A 24,282-nucleotide genomic window follows, 5' to 3' on the forward strand; every position below is an offset into this window, starting at 1 on the left:
GCTCAGGCTGTGAGCTTGGATCATGATGCTTTGTAACTCCTGTAAGCATTTCCATGGCCAAGCAGCTACTCTAGGTAGCTATCTCTCAGGTTTGTGGCGATGAAGCTGGTTAACAATCACATACTTACTGGAGCATGGACTTACCTGAGGTTTTCTAACATCCCAGCCAAGAGGCAGCGCAACCGAAAGCTGGAGTCAGCCTTTCCATCCCAGTAACATGTAAATACTTACTGCAAAGTGGAGCAATTCCCACTGACTGAGAAGCAGAGATTAATCCTGTTGTGTATTAGTAGGAGACTCAGCAGGATCATGGGAGTATGTCAGAGCAGGAACAAGGAGGATCTGAGTGCCCCACATCCCCACATATCCCATTGACTGACCTGTTTACCAAACTGGGTTCTCTTCCTTCAGATGCTTATGAAGAACTTTGAAAAGTGTCTCTATCTTGGGACACAAATTAAAACAATGAGTTGAAATCCTGTTGTTTTTTTATTTGTATGACTGGAAAACTATTCCCCAGGCAGGTCTAATCCAGTTCAGGTCATCCAAGCTTTCCTTTAGGAAGGCACCAACTGTATGACTGTCATCCCAGTCAGGAACTAAGTACCATGCAGCCACTTCCTCCCCTCTCAAATGGGGAGGAGTGTTGGAAAAAATAAGTAAACCTCATGCAGTGAAATAAGAACAGTTTAATTATTGACACAAAAATAATAATTATACACTTGTATTATATATATTATGTAATGATTTATTCACATGAGGAGCAGCTGAGGGATCTGAGGGGGCTCAGCCTGGTGAAAAGGAGTTTCAGGGGGCACCTTCTGTCTCTCTACAACTCCCTGACAGGAGGGTGGAGCCATGTAGGGATGGGGTTCTGCTCCCAGGGAACAAGTGACAAGACAAGAGGAAATGGCCTCAAGCTGCAGCAGGGAAGGTTCAGGTTGGACATTAGGAAGAATTTCTTAATGGAAATGGTAATCAAGCATTGGAAAGGGCTGCCCAGGGAGGTGATGAAATCACCATCCCTGGAGGTGTTTAAGGAATGACTGGATGTGGCACTCAGTGCCCTGGTCTGGTTGACAAGGTGGTGATTGATCACAGCTTGGACTCAATGATCTCTGAGGTCTTTTCCAACCTTAATGATCCTATGATTCTATGATTCTAATGATACCGCTCTACTAATGAAAAAAAAGAGAGAGGGAGAGGGATGAAACCCAAGAGACACAAGTGATGCACAACACAATTGCTCACCACCTGCTGACCGCTGCCCAGCCCATCCCCAAGCAGCAATTGGTGCTCCCAGCCAACTCCTCCCAGTTTATATACTGGGCATGATGTTCTGTGGTGTGGAATATCCCTCTGGCCACTTCAGGTCAGCTGTTCTGTCCATGCTTCCACCCAGCTCCTTGTGCACCTGCTCGCTGTCAGAGCACGGGGAACTGAAAAGTCCTTGACTTAGCGTAAGCATTACTTAGAAACAACTAAAACATCAGTGTGTTACCAACATTATTCCCATAGTAAATTCAAAACAGAGCCCTGTAGCAGCTACTAAGAAGAAAATTAACTCTATCTCAGCTGAAACCAGGACAATGATTTTGATGGCATAGCTGAAGTGTTAAATTCTACGACAGGAACAAAGCAGAACAAGAACAGAAGCTGTTCAAGAGCAGCCTCTTTTCGTGTCTGTCTTGCCTAGAGCATAGTCATCTCTTATGTAAACTCAGTGATGAGTGCTTGTGTTTCCTGAATGTGGCCACAATCCCTGTGGCCTAAAGGGAGGATGGACTCTGTTACCTTGCACTACTGTGCAGATCTCAGTAAATGGAGTGCCAGGAGTGCTTATCTGTCTTCTGCCCAACACAAATAAACTCCTGCTGGAATTAAACCCTTTGTTCTCGCATAGTGAAAAACATGTTCGTGGTCAGAGGACCAGCTGGAGTGTAACTTTAATAAAGTCTGAGGGTGACTCCCACATCATTCACCGCCGCAGTTAGAGTTGCACTCTGTGTAAAGAAATGAAATGTAAATAATTTTATCGCTTCTTTCGTACCTTGAGGGACAGCATTAATCATCTGTGTAATTTCAGGGCAGTCAGCAGAGTTACATTAGGCATCATATTGGCTTTTACTCAAAGGTGCTCTGCAGTGAGTGGTTATGACAGTAATGCAATAACTTGAAGCCTGCCTTGGGGGGTCCTGCCCTCATAAGGCATCTACAGATTTCATTTATTACTCTGGTGGTAGCAAATGCTTAACGCATATATACACCAGCACCTGTGATCACCTTCACTTATGGTCAGTCCCTGAGAAGTAAGTCTTTCTCTGGACTCTGATGGACTCGGTGTCTACAGGTGGCTTGCAAACCACAGCAGAAAATTACCCATATTTCTGATTTTAAAAAAAAAGGAAGTTTAAAAAATACCAAAATATATTATGTTTCTGGGAGTACGGGGTATCCTGCAGTTCTATGAATCATCTAGAATAGCAAGGCCATAGAAAAATAAGAAACTGTGTGTGGGAAGTCTAGGTAAATCTAACTTAATACATGAGCTTTGGCAATCAAAGCTGCCAGTGCAAACTGTCAGGACTCTGCCAGGGAGACAGATGGCATGATGACAGCAAATGGATGGGTCTCTAAAACTCAATTACCATTTCAGTTCAAACCCTTCTTCCGTATGCCAAGTTGTTGAAGAGATTTGTTTATCTTGAGCTTCATGCATTGTGGCAGATAATTTGTATAGGTGTGAAGCTATAGGAAAGTCTGTGATAATGTGAGGCTGAACACGAGTTTTTCTGCTGAGTGGTGTTTTCCAGGTTACCTTCCTGCTTCCCTGCAAGTGGCAGGTTTCTGAACCTTTTTTGACGTAAATCCATCCATAGTCTGGAAGCGATTTTTCAAGCTCCAGAGGCAAAACATTTTAGGATCTATTTACCACAATAAGAACTGAAAACACTCTAAACAGTTTATTGGGCAAGAAGTTCTTCAACTTTTTTTCATAGACCTGCTTTCATCCCCATTAGGCTCCTTTGGCTCCTTGTCAGTGTGTGTTCCCATGCCCATTGGGCAACCCATTTCCATAGGTTAGACTAACTTATTCCCAAACCTCTACTAACTTTATCATTCAAGACTGGTTTTGTTATTGTAACTGGTTGGTAATATGTGCAAAAATTAAACCACTGATGCCATCATCAAGGGATGTCTTTTCTCTTCTTCCACTCAAAAGCCTTCAGTTGTTGCCTTCTTCCCTGGAGATCCATGAATAGCCACATCCCTACCTGCCAAAGGAAGCACTGGCATGGTTGTACAGCCTTCTCAGCTTCAGTACCACTGATGACTGTCTCAGGTTCATATTCCAATGCTGTTTCCTTCCAGCTGTGGAATATTCCCCCCCCTGATTTTTTGGGGTAGCTGGATGTTTCCCTGCTCCTCCCTGCTCAGGTCACACAGATCAGCAGAACTGCTCTTAATTTAAGTAAGGTAAATTCCCAGTATTTTCAAGCTGTGCAACATGACTGGTCACTAGAGAAAATGGCAAACCTGTGGAATTTTTCTTATTTATATTTCATATCTGTGTTGCTATTTCAGTGAGTGAGAGGCTCATACAAATCAGAGGAATTATTTACAAGTTAGAAAAAGTCAAATGGTAGGATGTGACCACACACTTTCTGTCTGCAGCTAAAATGAGTCTAGTCCCATGTCTGTGCAAGAAAAGTCCTTGTAGACACTTCCTGTAGGCTAATAAACAGCTTGCCTCTGGTTTGCATGCCAGCAAACTTCTCCAGCTATTTGAACAAAGACAGCCATTTTTAACAGTCCCCAAATATAATTTCTCTTGTAGAATTTGACAGTATCATGTTAGAAATGTTTTATTTTTGTTCCTTCTACCACAGCAGCTACCTGATCAAGCAGTCTTCTTGCTACTGCTATAAAATTCTCGGAACACACGGGACAAAAGTGGTTGTATAAATGTGTCTAAATGTCTCTCTGTTTTTCACAAGGGCTTTTATTAGTAACATCATTATTTTTGACAACCGGTATTCACTGCTTTGACAGCAAAATGTTGCCAGACTTTTCTTATTTGTCTAGCAATACATTTTATTATAAAATAGCTGATTTTTTTTTCCAGCGCTGGTCTGTGAATCAAGGTTGGTAGACTGCAGCTCAGAGGTGGTGGACCAGTGTGGCTCCCACCTTGGGAATATGACGTGTGACACTGGGAATATGCTCATGAAAGAGCTGGGTTTTGGAAAACCTATCCAGTAAGAGGGCCTGAGCATCTCTGGGTCACCTTGGGGTACAGCTGTGTGCCCATCCAGGCCTTGTCTGACAGTGAAGCCACCAGGCTTGGAGGGAGCTGTTGGCATCTGACACCAGGGAGTTTCTCCTTTCTTTTCAGAGCCCTCCCTTCCCTTCCTTCAGGTGCCTTCGGTTAGATGCAATGTGTTGTGTAATTCTTGTCCCTGCAGAGATTTCCAAATGTGAACTGAAAGCCAATGGACCTGGCTGGACTTGGTCAGCTGGTGGCTCCTGTAAGTTCATCTTCTCTAGTTACTTTTTCTACTTCTTCTATGGTTACCTTCTATTTTGGGATTTCAACTGAAACTTTTTTTATGATTTTATCAGAATTTCAATGTAAATTTAGTAAAAATCTTCCATTTTGATACCTCTGAATTAATCAGGGTCTCATGCGAGCATACCTCTTGGGGTGTCTTCATTAAATTTATTTGTACAGACGATGGCTCATGTATTTAAAATCTGAATCTCATTTTGGAAACAAAGAAAACACTGTTTTTTAAAAGGACTCCTCATCTGACCTGATACGCCTTCAAAGCTTTCTGAGAAGACTGTCAGTGTCCTTCCTCCTCCACATATTTCACCATCCTTGCTATATGTTCCTGCCTCTCCTTTTTTCTGTCTTTTACTGAGCACTAGAAGAGTTAACATGGGCAGCTTTTACTACATCACCACCAGCAACTGACTTGGCAGTAGGGTTATAAATGCAGTTCTGTAATCACGAGCAATAATTCAATAGAAAAAAACACCAAAGCAAACCCCATCATTTTCATGTTTTAAAGTCTTTCATCCAACATTCACACACACGACATCTCCTGTCCCTTGGCTTTGACTCCTAGCACCAGTCTGAGCCTTGCAGAGCTGCCCACACACATGCTTCCCATCCCTCCTGTTCTGGTATCACTCCAGCCAGTCTGGCTGCTGGTGCCCAGTCCTCCTCCTGCCATCATTCCTTCTGCAGCAGGGCCACATCTTGATGGGAGGCTGCAAGTGGAGTCCTGGGCTTGACACATCGTGAGGAAGATGCACAGAGACAAATGGCCTCTTCACAGTGCGTGTTCTCTATTTCAAGGAGGCTTTCTGTTTTTATGAGAGTTGTGACTGTAAGGAACCATAAATCCCATGTCCTTGCCCCAGGTAATCCCTCCTGCCCAGTGAGAGGCCTGGCCCATTAAACACAGCAGTACAGCCTCAGATTAATGGCAAGTGTTACAAAAGAGCACCATGGATTGTGGGGAACCACAGAGGGTTCATTAGGGTGCATCTTGCAAATAGATACTGCTGAACATCCAGCTGGACTGTTTTACAGAGGTGTGGTTTACTGCACAGGCTTGGGCTGTGCAAACAGAGTTAGCCATCCATGTGCCTAGCATTTATTATAGAAATTTATGGCAGCTGCTTTCTGTGGACAGTGAAATAGGTGAGGAAATAGATTTTCTGAAGCAATCTATTCTTCCCTTCCGTTCATTTCAAGGAGGATTATTATTTTGAAATGTAATAAGATTTTTTTATATAAAACTGAGATGTCTAAAATGTAGACATCTAAATCCTGTGGACTGCTTGGTAAATCTCAAAAAGACATCTCTATATGAATCAAACTTTTTTTTAATTTATCTGAATAGTAATACTCCTCTACTAGCTTTTATATCCTTCATCCGTTCGAGTGAAGACAGCCATGGGTGAGCTTTTGCTGTACAAAAGCAAGACCAGTCTCCAAGGTGTGTTCAGTAACCAATTAAGGCAGCCTATTACGACAAATTACCCTCCACAAATTTAGGTATAGTGAACGATGGCATTTTGCTTCTGTTCTTGTCGCCTTAAATTGTAAAGGGAGTCAGACCCACCTCCCTGCATGTCTCTTTTCCTTCTCTTGCACTGAGCCAGAGCAGGAGCACGGACACAAAACCAGTGAGGGGATCCAACCTTCTGATATTTACCAACTGCATTATTTATGAGTGCATGAGTCGGAGGAGAGCCACGTGGTATCTGGGCTCTTCTGGGGAGAGCAGGTCTTCCTGTGTTCTGTGATGGACCTAAAATCCCACTTAGGTGCTGTTACCATTTAATCACTATGAGCAGTGTATGAATCATAAATTATGAGCATGAACATATAAAGCACAAAATGTGTAGAGCACTACAGCTAGATGGTGGGTATGGAAGCCACTGGAATGTGTCCAGTGGGTCATTTTTTAGCTGGACTTATTTCAGGAACGCATCCTCATTCACGGCTGTTTAATTTCAAGCATGTGCTTTAGTCCCATCCAAATAAGCAGGGTTCGAGGATATGCTTGAAGGTAAGAATGGGATTTTGGAGCATCCCTGACTCAGAGATAAAGCTTGGGAAAATTGTCAAAAAATTTTGAGGCAAAAAGCTTAGACTGTAGAAAAATGCAACTATGGGAAAGTCTCTTCCCTTTTAGGGAAAAAGTGTAGAAATTGTATCCAGTTCTTTGAATGCAAACAACACTAAGGAAAATACTACACTACACATTTAGAATGAGTTAAATCAATTGCCGGCCATCCAGTCACAGAGAAAAATAATGTAATTGTAACTGCGAGCAGCAAGATGGTTCTGCCTAATAGTTAAACATCAGCGAGCTCCACTGTGTCTAATAAAATGCAGATCTCATTATCTGTTTGTTATGTGCATCAAGAGATAACTGTTCAAGTTGAAAAGTATAAAAATTTGATTTAACTCGGTGACATTTTGGATACAAGAGGGTCAGGTCGGTCTTGTAACAAATAACAGCTTGGGGCATGTGGAGAGGAGTGTAATTGAAGATAAGGCTCTAGCAAGATGAGTGGAAAACGTAATAGAGTTCAAGGATACACTAAACAAATGTATCCTGGCCCTCACACAGTAATCACCTACGTGTGCCATAAGGCAAACAGCAAGTATAATTGACTCCCTGAAGGAAGATCATTACAGCTTTGGGTCTTGCTGCCTCATGCCACGATTTCTTCTTCCATTTGCAACACTGAGAATTCAGATGTGGCAAGTCCTGGGATCCTGAGGCTGCTCTGAATAAACCCAGAGACGTTTTCAGTGGCTTCTTCAAAGGTTAAATCTGTGAGTATCTAGCACAGTGTCATAGATTAAAAATGAGCAACATTGACATGAATATGGCAGAAGCCCCATTGATTAGGGAGGAGAGTGGTCTTTTAAGGGTTAGGATGGTCCTTTCAGGAGAAGGATAGTCCTTTAAGTACACAGGGGAACTAACAAGTTTGGCTGTACTATGCCAAAATCAAAAGAAATAGCTTCTTTGTATCCTGGTGTCTTGAAGAGCTTCAATGTGATCACAGTTTCCTGTGTGTGGTATGGGGCTCCTTCCTTTTCCCCAATTCTTGGGCAGTTTCATCCATATCTGACTGGGCTGTAGAGCTGTCAGGGATATGGTAGAAGTGAAAGACCTTACTGGACACTGAAGCAAACACATTGTGAACTTAAACCTTACTTAGCCTCAGCCAGTTCGTGGAAGAGTAGACCTTGAAACATAAACCAATGGTAGGCTTTCTTGGTTCAGAGATCTATGTGCTCCTACTGAGGGAGCTCCAGCATATCACAGAGCATACCTTTCAACTATCCAAAACATCCAGGTACTTACAGAGTCTTTATTTCCCTGAAAGCTTCCTGGAATTAAAAAAAAAAAAAAGAGTTGAAGCCAGGACTGGCCTGAGAGTATAAGCAGTATGCCTGCATTTGTCCTCAGCTTAGCTCTAATGAGAAAGTCTTGACAGTGACACTCATTTGTTTAAATCTCAGCTCCTGGTTAGTACTGAATAGCAGAGATCATTCAAACAGACATACTCTAGATACCCAGCCAATAATTTTTATTTTTTTTTAATTGAATTGTGGCAGACAATTAGGGACCTAAGTAACAAATGTGTTCCTTCATAAGGTTTTCTGCTTGGCATGCTAAAGAGGCAGAGTTCTAGATATCAATCTCTAATTAATTAAGATGGCTCTGGGGTCCTGTGAAGATTGGTCAATTAAGAGCAGAGTGGATTCATCTCTTGATGTCTTCGGATCAACATTCAATATTAGCTCAGCTCACAGGAAGAGTATTTGGGGTGAAATTTAAGAGTAAATAATAAGAAAGAATGACCAGAAGACCTACTGGTTTCTTCTGGCCTCAAGGCTGTTACCAGACTGTTGTCAGAACATATTTTTCAAGGATATCAGTGTAAGTTGTTAATTTCATTTGAAAATACGTGAGAAATAAAAATCAGGTTCCTTCCACAGAAAAAGAAGGTAGTAGTTCAACCAGGCAAAAATAACTAGTCTACATAGTGGACTCACATCCATGTGTAAGAACTGGGAGCCTCCCAAAACTGCAGCCACAAGTGTGTGACAAATACAATCAGCTTCTCTGTTTGTACCCTAGCACAGGCAGATAACCATGTCTACCTCTGTGTCTGCATTTTAAGGATGTTCAGGCACAGCTTTCAGCTACCCTGAAAGTGCTGCTTTAAACTTTAGCATTTGGGAAGGCCATAAACCAGAAACGTGTTCCCAGACTGCAGCTGTTTTCAGAGATGAACAGTGGAATGATCAATTCTTCTTCCAGTGCTCCATGTGGAAGGTTAATCTAAGTGACCCTCTGGCCTTACACTCCATAAGTTGGAGGAACTGCTCCGAAGATGATGCAGTTGCTGTGTTTTTACGTCAGTCAGGGAAAGTTTCCTGGCAGAAGTATTTTTCATTGGTTTTAGCACTAAGACCCCATGGCTACGTATGAATTTCTCTGGTGGCACAGGTGGGCTTGTGTAGCTGCTGCCCTCCATCTCCTATTCCAGAGCAGGAACCCTGAGTTGCTGCCTGCACTGGGCCAGCACTGGATTAACTGAGTCAGGAGTATGACCTGCAGAAAAACCAACCCTTATTAATAGACTGTTCTCAGCAAGGTCAGCATGGGGCATCCCTGAGACACTGAAACTTCTCTGTGAGCACAGAGACACATCCTCGGGCAAGTGTCTTGCCTCCATTCTTCTTTCTGGATGAGTAAAACAAATATTTAACTTTCTGGACTACATACAGAAGGAGAGCAATGTGATGTAAATGTTTTATCAGCACAGATTTAGGGTTTTCACTGTAGTCATAAGTACAAAGCCATAAATGAAAACTGGAGCTCATCTCAGAGCAGTACCCAGGTTCACTCTTCACACTACTCTGTAACATGCTTTTCAGTGCCACTAACTTTAGTTGTCTTTTCCTGCATTTATCCATTAACAACATAAAAAAATACAAGTGTTAGCATTCTTTGAATCACAGGATATTCTGAGTTGGGAGGGACCACGTAATAAAGACCTGGCACAAATAAGACCAAGTTTGTTCCTTTCTAGAAAAACACATTTTAGTAAGTCCGGGTTTCATTAACTTTTTTTCAAGCCTGCATGAATGAAAGCCCAGGCTTAAAGGAAAATTTTCATTCTCCATTGTTTTGCTGATACTAATTTACCCAAATGGAATGCCTGTAAACGAAGCAAATTTGACGAGCTTACAAAGAAGGGCTACAGGGATAATTAACCACCATGTTTCACAAACTTATTTTTTCAAACTCAGAAAATACACAGAAATTGGTAGGTTCCTCAATTGGAGCAGAAGCAAAGACTTCTCCTGAGATGCAAAGAATGGAGCCTATAAATTATAGTATCACATTTTATTTGTGGCAAATTATTTTTCTTTCACAGACCACTGGGAGTACTTGCATTCTTCTCTCCTGGTGCAAGACAATCAGGTCCAGAACTCATTAAGAAAGTATTATAATGTTATATATGTATAGGTAGGTATGTATGTATGTAATTTATATAGAAATTGTTATTGGTAGTCTGAGGGAAAGATAGAAAGAAAGAATTGGTCTCATTTACAGAACAGAAGATATAGATCCGATATTTGGGTGTTGGAGCTAGATGATCTTTCATGTCCCTTCCAACCCAAACCATTCTATAAATTAAGAAAGACTTCTAACCTAATATTACTAATAAGGAATTTTTACAACACTAGAACAAGGCATTGAGAAAGTTATCTGTAGAAGTTTTAAAGGAGGAGGATTGACTGAGGGTCCCTCCTGCTTTCCCCATCCCTACTGGCAGCTCCTTTCACCTGTATGTGCAGAAACTCAGCAGTTTTGGCGAGTCCTGCATCAGTCTGCATCTTTAATTCCTTTAGCAGTTTCCAATGCAGCCCTCCCAGTAGATCTACTTCAAGCAAGACCTGTAACGATGTCATTCCATGTCACACTTGTTGGAGAAGGTCTTGGAGCAGCGATGGTTTCAGCCAAGGGTAACTGGTGCAATTACTCTGTGTACCTCCCCACTAGCTCTGTTTTGATAAAGGCACACCCAGCTGCAACTTAGGGCTGTTTTTTATCCTTGCAATGCGACACAAAACATCTCATTCACCTTTCCCTGTGGGCTGATATGCCAGAGACATTCCTTAGCAAGTAATAGAAAGGAGTGTACCTCCTTTAACACTATACCTCACTTCTGATAAAAATTGCCCTTACTCTAAAATGTGCTAATGAGACCATTCTCCTCCCCTACTCATTTGTGCACAATTATAGTGAAGGTATAACTTCCTACTTGGCACTTGCAAAATAAAAAACAAAACTATTATATTAAAAAAGAAAACTGTCAAGAAAATGACAAGGGATTCTCAGCACAGTTCTGGAACTAGAAGAGAATGGAAAGTGAAACCATCAGTTCCAAGGGAGCCTTTCAGGATTCAATGTTGCTGTACACATAAAAAGAAAGTTTTTAATTATAAATCATATTTGCCATTGCAAGCAGTCCCACTGAAGGAAAGGGGAAAAACGCATAGACAGCTCAAGCCAAAGCAAAGCCCTCTGTGTACCTGTTTTGCACATTTTGATTCAGATTAAAAAAACAGATTGTTATTCATTTTAAGAAATGGGAATGGTGATAATGCAGGCAGCAAGCCTTCTGGGATTCTCAACAACTTTCCAGGCACACTGAAACTAACACATCTTTCTGTAAAACACTGGGTACTTTGTGAAGATATATTTTATTGGAAAAGTAACATCTAGAGAGCCAGCTGCTACCAAATAAGTATGTATTATTAACAAAGGACTTGGAAAGCCTTCTGCTCACTGGAGTTAAACAAATACACAATTTAATCTAAGCTCTGAATTTAATTAACTGCAAGAAAAAAAAATCAAGCTGTTGTTTTTTCACAAGGAATTATGCCTAAATATGATATTGTAGGTGCATATGAATTTTTCATATAATCATTTGTGCACACAAATAAGGCATTTATGTAACCAAAGACTAATTGTCTGCACAAATCTTGTCAGCTCAGTGGGCTTTCACTATATGCAAGCAACGCCCATTACAAACTTTAGATCACTTTACAGTTTTTTTGGAAACATGGTCATAAAGTCCTATGTACAGAGCTCTCATAGTTAAATTAGGCACTGTGCTTGTTGTGTTTATAGCACAGATAGTGTGCTATAAAGATCATTGTGGACCATGGTGATGTGCACCATCTCTGTTCAGTCTATTCACCAGAATAACTAAACTCAGAAATAAAAGTATTAAGGCATAATTGACCCTTGCCAGTGGTTGCTCCCATGGCAATTACACTGAGGCTGCATCAGAGCAGAGGCTTTATGTAAAGTAAGAGTCTGCTCATGGATGTTTCTTGGAGAGACTAAGGTTCTCCCATATCCTCTGAACCTTTTTTTGCTGTGACCAGGCCTACCAACAGTGGCTTGGCTCAACACAGGAACGTGTCACCATGTGACTGAGCATCCCATGTGACAAGGTGGGCACAGGTCCAGTGATGTGACAGGGGCAGGCTGCAAAGCTGTCTGAAACAGGGTGAAGGGGGAGAATGAATAATTGGAAGAAAACGTATTGTCCTGAATCCCACAGGACTGAGGTGAGGCTGCTGCTGCTCCGTGTCTCCAGGTCCAATCAGTAGGGAGGCTGTACTTGTATTCTCAGCTGGCACACACACATATACATGACAGACACATATATGTACATGGCCAGCCATGGACATCACAAACACCCTCAGAGCACTCACAGCAACAGGGACAGCACCAATGGCCTTATCCTGCTCCCCCTTTTCCTGGAGGGAATGGAGTATGGAGGTACTTTATGGTACCTTGGTTTGGGTTCAAAATCCCCCTGCCTTGTGCAGATGGGCCTTTCATGGGCTGATGGTCCCTGGGATGGGCCTGGGAGCACCTTGCAGAGTATTATTTGGGCTCCTTCTCTTTCCATTGCTGCTCTGAGCTTGTGCAGATGAGCTTTATCTCATAACCTAACAAACCCATATTGAGGCCTGATACAGAAGAGCACTTTATTGTACCCCTGGCTATGACTAAGCAGTGAGACCATCCTCTTATTTGACTTAGTTCTGTGTGCTGACATGCCAGCAGCAACCAGAATTTATTTCTGGCAAATACAGGAGATATTTTTCTTGTTCAATAACATATTTTTCTTGTTCAATAGCATACTTTTTCAATCTAGTTTTCTGCTCTTATGGTTTGTAAAGAAGATCACACACATGATGCAGAAATTGGAGCTATTAGTTTTTGTTAGAAGTACTCTAATTACTAGAATTTAAATAACTTTGTGGCAGGTGACTCATAAAATACATAAAGAAGTAAAAACATATGTCCGTTAATTTAACTCTACTGCTTATCTAGGAGATAATTAAGAGGGAAAATCTGTGAGTAAGGGGAAAAACTACTTGTGAGTAGTCTTTACTCCTGAGAGTGGTCATCTTGAAGCCAATAAAATTGTAAATAAAGATATTCCTATGTGAAAAGATTAGCATCACTGCTGATAATACAACACCCACTCTGTGAGACCCTTAATCCAACACTGAGATTTAAAAATTACTTCTCGGGGGCCACTAAAACTGACAGGTGTCTAAACTGCTACCAGACAAGTTTTCTGTAGACCTGCTGCTGCACATTGTTCCATGGCACAATACAGAAACACTTTTGTTTTGGGTGTGCTGACGTCTGCTCGAGCTCGGGCAAGATTTTCCAAATCCTCCCTCTTTCACCAAGCACAGCTCCAGGGCTCTGTCCAGGAGCTGCTTTCAGGGCTTATTCATTTGGTGGAAGGAGGATGTGATGGTCTCATTCTTCCCTCTTCTATCAAAAGCTTTGTGGTTAAAGAACATCCAGAGGTTTGAGGCATCCAGTGGCCATGCCTACCTTGTGCCTCAGTGAAGTTGCTTTTAATCCATTCAGGAAGAGAAGGACAGACCCAAATGTTCATGTCACACATTCCAGGTCAGGGTCACAAAAGCTTTATCCTTTGTATACTGTTCCAAATTTATAAAATAAATTTCTTCAGGTACATCTATTTTAGTTAATTCTTAACCAATCTCTTTTTTTTCACATTCCATTACACTTCCATACTGGAGATAAAATTAAGCTTTATTCTTGGATTTTGGTCATAATTAGTTAAAAAGAACAATTACCCTTACCCTTAAGGTTAATTATAATTAACTTTATAAATGGTTTTTGTGGGTTTTGGTGGGTTTGGTTTGGTTTGGTTTTTTTTGTGGAAAACTGCTTTTGCAGTGAATTTCAATGATTTACCACCGTAATCTGACTTGTATTGCTAGAGAATTTTCAAACTGTTGTGATTTAAAATACCAAGTTCATCTCATTCTTCTGATTTGACTCACTGAACAAATGGAAGATCCAAGGTTGTCCCACCTGTTGTTGCAACAGCACATGAATTCCATCTGAAGGTTTGGGAAGGGGCACTATTGTGCAAAATGTGTGCTGGTTGTTTGCATTATGCTCTTTGTCAGTATTAGCATAATGCCTGATTTGACATACTTGTAATCTCAGAGTTGTGTGAAGAACCAAAACTGATGTGACTACAGAAAATCTAAAGAATAGGAAAGCCAGGAGAACTCATTACAGTAACACAGAAAATAGTCTGAGGAGGAAAATTAAGAGCACAAACCCCTTGGAGGGCAAAACTTTGGTTTTCTTTGCATGGAGTGGGAATATGTGACAGTTTATGGGATTAGATATAAGGAAAGTAATTCCTGTGAGAAGGGGCAATTTAGCAATCATATTGAGAAAGATGAAGCCAAGTAATGAATGACATGAAAAGAACTCAGAGAAAAATGAGGAACAGAAACCTGAGAGACAGCGATATTCATCAAAGAAAAGAGGTGAAAATTACCAGTGCTGGAGGATGCAGATGATTACAGAGGCAATGAAATCCAACAGGAAGGGAAACTTGGGAAGCAATGGCGTAAATGATATCTAATAGATCAAGAAGAATAAGGAAAATATTTCGCTGCAGGTGAATGAAGATTTAGGTCAAAGTAGTTCTAATTTAGTGTGAAGAAGTCAAAATGGATCAAAAATGGAGTTGGAAAGAGTGAAAATTATGGAACTAAGAAAGCAAAGGCTGGACTTAGGGGCCTGGAGAGTGGCTATAAAGGAAAGCAAGGCTCAGAGAAGTGCTTTTCAAGGACAGTCCAGGAAATACATGGGACAGAAGAAAATTACTCTAAACAAGGATTATTAGAAAAGATAAAAAGTGAGATGAGAGTATGAATTATTGGATGAAAAGGAAAAATGGATTTAAAAGCAGATGGTTATCTCTGCTTCTTTTTCTGCACTACCAAAAAAAAAAGTATATAATATAAAAGGTTAAGGACTTTTTACTTTGATTTTAGCTTAAGAAAGTAGATTGTAATTGGGAGGGTGGGCAAAACAATAAAACCTGCAATCAAAGGGTAAGATCCCTTTCTGGAGTAGGGGAAAAACAGGTGATAGGTTGGGTATTTCTTATATAGCTGGAGTAGAAAGGGGAAGATGTTATGTGGAGATCCAGAAGAGCAGGAGAAAGGGGGCTGAAGCACCTTCCTTGAAAAAGGGTGATAAGGAAGCTAAGAACTTGTATTTTCCCTACAACTCCCCCCCAAACACTGGATAAATAACTTTATCCAGTGAAATTGGATAAATAAAACCGGATACATAACTTTATCCAGTAAAATTATATGCAGTAAAAGTAAATAAATTAATTGTAAACCGATTAATAGTTTCTGCCATAGTTTGAAGAATAACACAAGTTAAAGAAACCCAGTTTTCTCCTGGGAAAGTGAGACAGGCCTTGCAGGCAGGAGGCAAACAATAGGTGTCCTGTATTTTTATTTCAGTAAGCCTTTCAGTGCCACCTCATAACATCACGCTTAAGTATGGGGGCAATATTTAAATAATATATAATATATATTATTAGAATAATATTATATTAAACCATATATTATTATAAATTAATATATAATTTATTTATGTTGTATTATAAACACACCTGTCAATGCAGGGATGTTTAAAATATGCCAGATGAATCAGGCTGTGAAAGTGCTCATTTCTATAACTGATATAAAGTGATGATTTCTGTTTTCTGTTGTCTTAAAGTTAGGTAAGGCACATCCCCCTCTAGGCGTGGATGGTTCACTGTGAACCTAGAAGGATGCTCTGAGTCAGCTTGTGAGGGAAAAATGCCTGATTTCGGTTGGACTCGGTGACCTTATAGGTCTTTTCCAACCTGAGTGACTCTATTTCGTGATTTCGGGAGCAGTCAGTGTGTTCATTAGTGAGGTCGGTGCTGGAACATACATCACGATGCGGGACCCGCCGCCATCGCCCGCGTCCCCTCACGGCGGGAGCGAGGGGCGGGGCCTGATAGGGAGGGGGCGGGGCCTGACGGGGGCGGGGCTTGGGCGGCCCGAGGGGGCGTGGCCGGAGGCGCGCGCTCCCCTCCCCCCCCGCCCGCGCCGCTCGTCAATGGGCGGGGCCGGGTATCCCCGCTGCCCGCCTCTGTCGTTCGCGGCGAGTCCATTGCACTCCGCGCGGGGGGAGCGCCGGGCCTGGATGCTGCTTCTCGGCCCGGTTCGGAGAGAGAGGGAGTAGTAGGGATAGAGCCCGTGCACCAGAAACGGGCTTTGCCCTGCGGCAGCGGTGGTGGCTAATCGGGCGGAGGGGGCCGCTTCGTGCTGGCGGCGCTCCCCTCTCCCTTCCACCCCCCCCTGCGTCCCGGCGGGGAATGGTGTGTCCCGCAGCGCGCGCCTTGCTCGCGCGGTTCGGCGGCTCGGCGGGGGGAGGGGGACGGGAGAGACCCGGGCCCCGGCGGCTTCTGCACAGTGAGCGCGGGAGATCAGCGGGGAGCCGGCGGGGTGAACGCCCGGTGCTGCCGTCCGGGACCATGTTGGCGGACGACGAGGAGGAGCTGAAAGTCCCAGAGGAGATGTTCAAAGATGTCAAGTTCTTCGTGGTGGGAGACATCGACCCCAAGGTACCAGGTCATCCCTCGGATCATTCCCGCCTTCTCCTTCAGCCCCCCCCCCTCAGCCCCCCCGGTGAGGGGGCACTGTGGGAGCGTCCGCCTGCCACGCGCGGGCTCGAGGCTCGCGCCGCCTCACGGGGAAAGGGCGGGAGTGGGGGGGGGGGGCGCGCGCGTGAGGGGCCGTGAGGGAGCGCGGGGGGGGAGCGGCCGGTCTCGATCCCGATCCCGGCCCGGATCCCAATCCCGGTCCCGGCCGTGTCCGCGGGAAGCGCCGCCGCCGCCGCCATGGGAGCCGCGGCCCCGCCGCGCAGGCCCCACCGCCACCGCCTGAGCGGAGGAGGAGCGGGCGGAGGGACTTCCTGTGCCGGGCCGGGCCGGGCGGGCAGCGGGGGCAGCGCCCGCCGCTCCTCCGGGGCGCCCCGGGGGCACGGCCCCTCCCTGCGCCCGCGGTCGGGACGGGCACAGGGACACGGGGATAGGCCGTGGGGAGGGCTCTGCGCGGGGGGCCGGACCGGCTCTTCCCTCCCACACGGACCTTCCCGCCTCGGCGCGGCCCCTGGTGCCGCCCCAGGACCGCCCGGGGTGGTGCTGGTGGGGTTCAGGCGCATCTCTGAGCTCCTGCCCGGCTCCCCGGGGGACGAGGAGCAGAAGGGGCTGCCCAGTGTCCGTCCAGCCCTCCACCCCTGCCCTGGGTGGTGCAGGTGGCCTTACAGTGAATAGCACCCGGTCGTACTGAGCGAAGGTGGTTTAAACAAAGTTTCTGTGGCGTGTCCAATTAGACAGGTGCTTGAAGTGAACCATATCGAGCTTTAGGACAGCAGCTCCGTGCGAGCAGGTTACTGCATGCACTTCACACCGAAGTTGGAGTCTTTGCTCCTCTGGTATTTGCTGCAGTAAAGTCTTACTTCAGCGTTGGGTTCCTTTAGCCTCGTGCCCTGGCACTCAGTGAGCCTTGTAGGCCTGTAAGTGACCTGGAGACACTGGCACTGACAGGTTGACATGGTTTTTATTCCTATTATGATAAAAGAAATACATCTCTTGTGGGGAGCCTGTGTCCTGGTTTAAGCCCAGCTGCCAACTAAGCACCACACAGTTGCTTGTTCACCCTCCAGCCCTACCCAGTGGAATGGGGAGGAGAATCAAAAGTAAAACTCGTAGGTTGAGATAAGGACAGTTTAATAAGGTAAGATATAATGGTAATAGTAAATAATAATGATAATAAAAAGGGAAAGGAAGAAAACCAAGTGATTCACAATACAGTTGTTCACCACTCGCTGACTGATGCCAGACCCCCCTTCCTGAACCCAGATCAGCCTCTTCCAGGTAACTCCCTCAGCTTATATACTGGGAATGATGTTCTGTGGCGTGGAATTTCCCTTTGGCCAGTTCAGGTCACCTGTCCCAGCCATGCTCCCTCCCACTTTCCTTTTTTGAACCTCTTCACTGGCAGAGCATGAGACACAAAAAAAGTCCTTGGCTTGGGATGAACTCGACCTGGGACAAACCAAAACATCAGTGTGTTACCAACATGATTCCTATTCTGAATCCAAAACACAGCACTGTACCAGCTACTGAGGGGAAATTAACTCTGTCCCAGAAGAGACCAGGACACCCCTGTGGTACCCTGGGGACACCTGAACAAGAGGAGCATTTACTGGGTGTGTTTTGAGCCGAGACAGAAAAATTCTAAATCAAACAGTTCTTAGAGTGAAATTTGTCCTATTACTGATGTAAAATTACAAATATATTTAGCGCTTTTTACTTCTTCATATAAAAGCAGATACCAGCTTGATTTTGAATAGAAGTTTACTCCTTCATCTTTTGGGGAGGAGTACACTTTGATCACCTTAAATTTCCAAATGGTTTCACGGAAAACCAGTTACCCTAATAAATATTAAAACAGGTTTAGCGCAAGTGAGCACGATAATCAAAACAAATCCAAGAGTAAGAAAAAAAAAGAATTTATTCAGGTGAATAACTGCATGCCCACTGCCTATTAAAGCATATGCAGCATAAATTGTAAGGGAAACAAAAGTCTGGAATTGTGCCTAGATGTTCTTTGGCAAATGAGGGAGAAGTAGGCTGCTGGCTCTCAACTTTAAATCCATTTCACTGGGATGTGCACTTTGCTGCTCACACCTTACCAGGGGTGATGAGTAGATGTCAGCTGCTATTCTGTTTTTTTAATAAGTGCTTTTCCTGCTTTCCTTAAAGATATAAACTCAAACCGTCATGTTTTGGGAACACCAGTTAAAATCAGTGTTTCATTCAGAAAGAGATAAAAGCAATACAGTGCAGCACAAGGACTTTGAACAGGATATTTGGGTTCTGGTTATCTCTTGTTCTATTTATTTTTTATACCCATTGTCTTACTTTTTAGTTTTGAACAATTCCTCTTGTTTCATCCAACACAGATTTTAGTGGGAGAGGATAAGATAAAATTTATATGCCCCCCACTAAAATGAAATTTCATTTAGTGGGTATAAACTAAGACCTAAAGAACAGGATTTTACAATGTTCCTATTAGGACTTTTCAGCATTTTGTTTTCTGGTTACAGTTATACGGTTGATACCAGTATAACTGAAGTTCTTTAATTGTGCCAGCATAACTTTCCAGTCCAGGCACTACTTAATCTAAAGAAGTCACTTGTTCTGAGAGGACAGTTGAAGTTGACATGAGCTGAATTAGGAAAATTCCTTTTTATGAAATAATCATATGATTATTTCTGTCATAGTTGTAGTGTTTCAATTTTGTACCTGAAACTGGAGTAACTTTTTGTATAAGAAGACTCTTTGCACGAGCTCTTTCATGCAACATTGTTTTGATACAAAAACATTCATACTTCCAGCACATTAGTTGCAGCTTCTTTCTGACACTGTCAGATTTGAGTGCTCAGTTTTTGTGATGTTCTTTCCTGTTTTTAGCCTTCCCCTAAATAAACAGTCGAATGGGATTGTAACCCAGGGAGAGCTGTGTGAGCCAAGGAGCTCATGTGCTGGGGCTGTTCTTAAATGCCTACTATTTTCAAGAGGGCTTTATTTTTATTTATTGGAATGATAGTGTCCCGTGTTACCTTGTGGATAATTGGATTTCATGCACGCAAGTGCCTCCTGATTTAGGAGATTGGTGTGTAAAATGGAAACATTGTCTCCTTTTCCAGGCTGTTTTGGCAAGAACAGCAAGCTCATGATCAATTTTCTTGGTTATTTTAGAGTATTTATTTTGTAATTTGGTAATATCACATATTCATCCACTTCAGAACAAGTTGATTTTTTTTCTTTAGTGGAATTTTAAAGTCAGATACTTCAGTCAGGAAATGCTGAAATTGTCTCCTCCTGGAGCGGTGATTTTTCCATCTTTGTTTTTCTGCTTGGCACAGATGCTTTATAAAACATCCTGATGCCACGTTTTGAGAGAGTCTCTTTTTCAGTGCTTTTCTGTCCTGGTGAGTTTACAGGGTAGGGTGTAATTGCTTAAGGACCAATTAATTAATATTTTGTTTGATGAATGCAGTGCCTTGCTCTCTGTTGTTCACTGTTATGAGGAGAGCATCCTGTTATGAAGGGAATGTCCCCAGCACGTTTTCAGGGATAGGCATTTGCCCCTGGCAGCTTTTGGAGGATAAGCATCATACCAGTTTTGTCCTGCTAAATCATTATTTCTGAATAATAAGAGGAAAATTAAACAATAATCTTAATTTTCATTTTTAGCTTTTGAACTCTAGACTGTAACATTTTAAAACATTTTTATCTTCCTCCCCGCTACTCCCCACTACCTTCTCTGTTACTTTTGTTGAAATGAAAGTCTGGTTTTTGGGGGGCAGGATTGGATTCATCACACAGATCTCTACAACAGAGCTGAGAGAGTGCTGAACTCTTAAACCAGCATTTGCTGCATGGGCCTTGCAAAACTGGGAGTGAGATGTGCTTTGTTAGTTGTGAGGTGTTCTGCATTTTCTGAGGACAGAACAGTGGAGTGAGACACATCCATTCCAGCTCTTTGTGGTGGTAACTTAGGGGGCATTTGTTCTACTTGTTTGGTTTTCTAGTGTTTTGGGGTTTTTTTTGTATTTCTCTTAGTCACTTAGTCCTTAAAATTCAACCTCTTATTTTAAAGAATATTCAAACACTTCCAGAGCAACTATATGCAAAAACAAACGTTGTGAAGAAGAGTTTTTGTACCTTGCCTGAGAGAAAATTGTTTTCAGATGTTTTTTGAGGAATATATGTTTTGGAAAAGTGTTGACATTTTCTAGATTTCTACCAAAGCCTGAATTATTCTGGAAAGTAAATCTTCAAATTGAATTATGAAAATATGCAGAGATGTAAACCTTTGGCAATCAGGTTTTAAATAGGATGCGTTTGGAACTTCCAAAAGAGTGCTGGCCACCTATAGGAGGACGACCAAGAGAGAAGGCCATGTTCATTCCTCCAGTGTTAGTGTCTTCTTGCAGTGATGTTTTTCTCAAATAAAATATGCTAAAAATTGTTGACTTCTCTCTGTTCTCTTTTGGGTTTAGGTTATTCAACTTCTGAAAGCTGGGAAAGCAAAGGAAGTTTCTTACAATGCACTGGCTTCACATATTATTTCAGAAGATGGGGACAATCCGGAAGTTGGAGAATCTCGTGAAGTTTTTGATCTCCCTGTGGTAAAGGTGAACGACTTATCCATGATACTGTCAAAGTACTGACGTGGGTACTTCATTGTTATAACAAAATATTCATGTTTGGATGGTGACCAAATGAAACATACATTCAAAAATCTTCTATTCTTGTTGCACAAACTTTTATCCTGACTGATAGACTTCTGCTACAATTCTGTTCTCTTCTTTCTCTTGTTCCTCTGTATCTGTCAGTGGTTTGGATATTTTTTGGTTTTCTGCTTTGTTTGTTTTTTTTTCCCCCAGATTCTTCCTTCAGGCATCTGTGGGATGGTGTCCTATTGGCTGTATTTTAGAAATGTTTCTGATGGGGAGGTTCTTGCAAGCTTCTGGCAATGGAAAACCTCATTTTAGAATAAGTAGTAGATTACTGAGTTTTTTTTTCAAACACATATAATTGACATGGTGAAAAATGATTTTGTTGATTCTGCATATGTGTACTATGCTAATTTTAAACTACAAGAACTTGTGGAAAAAAAGATTTTTCCCTCTTAATTTTAGTTTTTAAAGGTTTTTTCTTTTTTTTTTTCTTCCTCATACTGGAATTACCAGTAGTTTGTTACTACCTTGTAATAGTGGGGGATTTTTCCAGTGAAAAATTCTGGGCTTCATGTTTGAAAATGTGAACTTGTCACTCTGGAAGTCATGAGAGAGCTTAGAAGAAATAACACTAGAATTTCATTGCTAGTACCTTTGGGTACATGATTTTGGGTTATTGTTTTCAACAGGGTTACAGGTGGTAGTAGAGAATTTTGATAGGTTATGTCATGAGAATTCACCTGAGATTGTAGAACTATGAATTAATTCTGAAAAATGAAAGGTGCTTGGCTGGAGACCTTTTGGTTATAGTGGGCCTGCTGATTAATTTTTAGTTCCTTTTTCTGAAGTGTTTTTTGGCCTAGTTTTAACCTTACAAACAAGAAGATTTGCTGCTGCTGTTATGTGAAGGAAGGACATTGGTGTCGTAAGAGCACTTCCTGCTTTCTAATGCCATTTACTGAAATAATTCAATTTTCTTCAGAACTGCTACTAACTGCTAACTCATTTGCCAAATGAGAGCAAGTCTGTCACTAATGTCACTTAGTTTGACCTGAAAACATCACAGCATGATCTGTAATCAAGAAGATTAGACTAAGTGTTAAGGGAATGGAAGCCAGAGGCAAAAGTAGTTGGTTATAGGGAATAAGGAAGAGAAATTCTTGAGGATTGAGAAGTTAAGAATGGAATGTTTTTGGCTCATTTTTTTGTGTGCTGCCTTATAAGGGAAAAAGAACAGCAAGAACTGCGACACCATAAACATAGTTGCCACAATATAGTTTTTTACTTGTCTTTTGAGAAAGAGTAATTTCATTGTTAATGTGATGCCACTCTTTGCCCACTCTTCCTTATCTGCTGCACTGGGACCACTGTCCTACATCTCCTCCATTCTCTGCCACCTCCCTGTGTCCCTTTGAGCCCTTCTGTCCCAGAATGCTGTTGGGTAGGGGCCGTCACTGCCCACCACCAGCATTGCTCTGTCTTCAGAAACTTTCTGTACAAGGTTATGGTTCCTGACTCCTCAGTGATGAGAGTAAGGCAGGGTTTTATACATGGGGTTTTTTTAAATTATTTTTTCTTAAGGGTAGGGAGAACTCAAAATAAAAGGGAGAGGATGAATAAATAGTATAAATGACACAAGACAAGGGGGTCTTGCTCCCATATTGCTGCTCAACCTTTAAGCTGCTTTTACCTGAACTCTTACAAATAAATGAGAATAGCCTTTTATTGTAGACTAACTACAATGTCTGTGAAACACTTGGACTTCCAGCTGAATGTTACATATTAAAACTAGTACAGTATGAACTTGGAGGTAATTCGTATTTTGTACATGTAGACCAAGGTTTTTAACATCTTGTGGTTTTTGTTTTTTCAGCCTTCCTGGGTGATCTTGTCTGTTCGCTGTGGAGCTCTTCTGCCGTATCCTTTTAAGTTCAAAATTAAGTTAATTCTGTAGGAAACATGTTGAAATAGATGCCATCAAGGGATTAAACATTGTTTCAAGTAGGTACGGCTTAAAATTTTAAAATGATACAATGTGTTTTGCCTGCAGTTTTCCTGTCCCTGTGGCTATTTTGTGCTTCATAGGTACTTGCAGGAAAGCCATTATCAAATAGACTCAAAACATTTTAACTGGCAGGTGATACATTATTTACCTGAGGCACCAGGAAAACCACTGGAGTGCACTAAAGGGGCGAAGGACGGCTCAGAGTAGAATGGCCTATTCTGCCTTTTCTAGCAAAATTAAATAAGGAATAAATATGGAATAACTCCTAATACTGTATTATAAATAACACTTTATAAACAGATAGTGTTAGTATTCCCATTTTTGGGATAGTCTGTCCTTGCCTTTGGTTAGACCCTTGTTTGTGTTTGGCTGGGTCTCTGTTTCTTAACTTGTTTGGAGCCTGTATTTTGCGTATGGATGGCTCATTTCTTCCTCTTCTTGTCAGTTATTACTGTCCATTTTTGTTTATGTTCCTGGCAATTCTTTTCTTGGAATTACAGGAATGGTGACAATGGCTATTTTTATAGAAAAAAAATCGCACATCTTTTTCTTAGGCCATTCAGGATAAATATTTTGTATATGGACAAGCTTAAACAGAGCACTATATTTCAGTACAGATACAAGCAGGTGATGGCAACAAAGAGTGCCAGGACTAGAAAGGAATGTTGTCAGGCATGAGATCTCATTTTGGAATGAGGTAACAGGTGGTTGTGTCTGTAATGGAAAACAAAAGGTGGTAGATGCAAAAATCCAGGTGTTCATATGGGGAATTCAGGTCTTTATGTGCTTCAGTGACTCGGAATTCCTGTTTTATACCTGGTATTTTAAAGCGTGTGACTTTGCATCTCTGTCTCTGTGATGTCATCTAGGCTAGTGATTTTTGTCTTTTGGGTCTGGACATAATAAATGTGCTTATTTTCCTATCGTCATCAGCATGGGAGTGTAGAGTTGTTTATGTCACATATCTGTAAACCTTCTCTCCTG

The 24,282-nt window shown here is 42.2% G+C and overlaps 1 protein-coding gene across 1 annotated transcript in view; it reads left to right on the plus strand.

The window, feature by feature from the left end:
* Positions 1 to 16,406: 16,406 nt before the first annotated feature.
* PAXIP1 (PAX interacting protein 1) overlaps positions 16,407 to 24,282 on the plus strand; it is a 35,102-nt gene continuing 27,226 nt past the window's right edge. Inside the window, exons 1-3 of the mRNA XM_027686964.1 lie at positions 16,407 to 16,602; positions 21,114 to 21,248; positions 23,167 to 23,210. Coding sequence (XP_027542765.1) covers positions 16,513 to 16,602; positions 21,114 to 21,248; positions 23,167 to 23,210 — 269 coding nt within the window. The 5' untranslated portion in view covers positions 16,407 to 16,512. The remainder of the gene's footprint in view (positions 16,603 to 21,113; positions 21,249 to 23,166; positions 23,211 to 24,282) is intronic.

This window comes from Neopelma chrysocephalum, unplaced genomic scaffold (genome assembly GCF_003984885.1).
Source record: "Neopelma chrysocephalum unplaced genomic scaffold, ASM398488v2 Primary Assembly neopelma1_72, whole genome shotgun sequence".
NCBI lineage: Eukaryota > Metazoa > Chordata > Aves > Passeriformes > Pipridae > Neopelma > Neopelma chrysocephalum.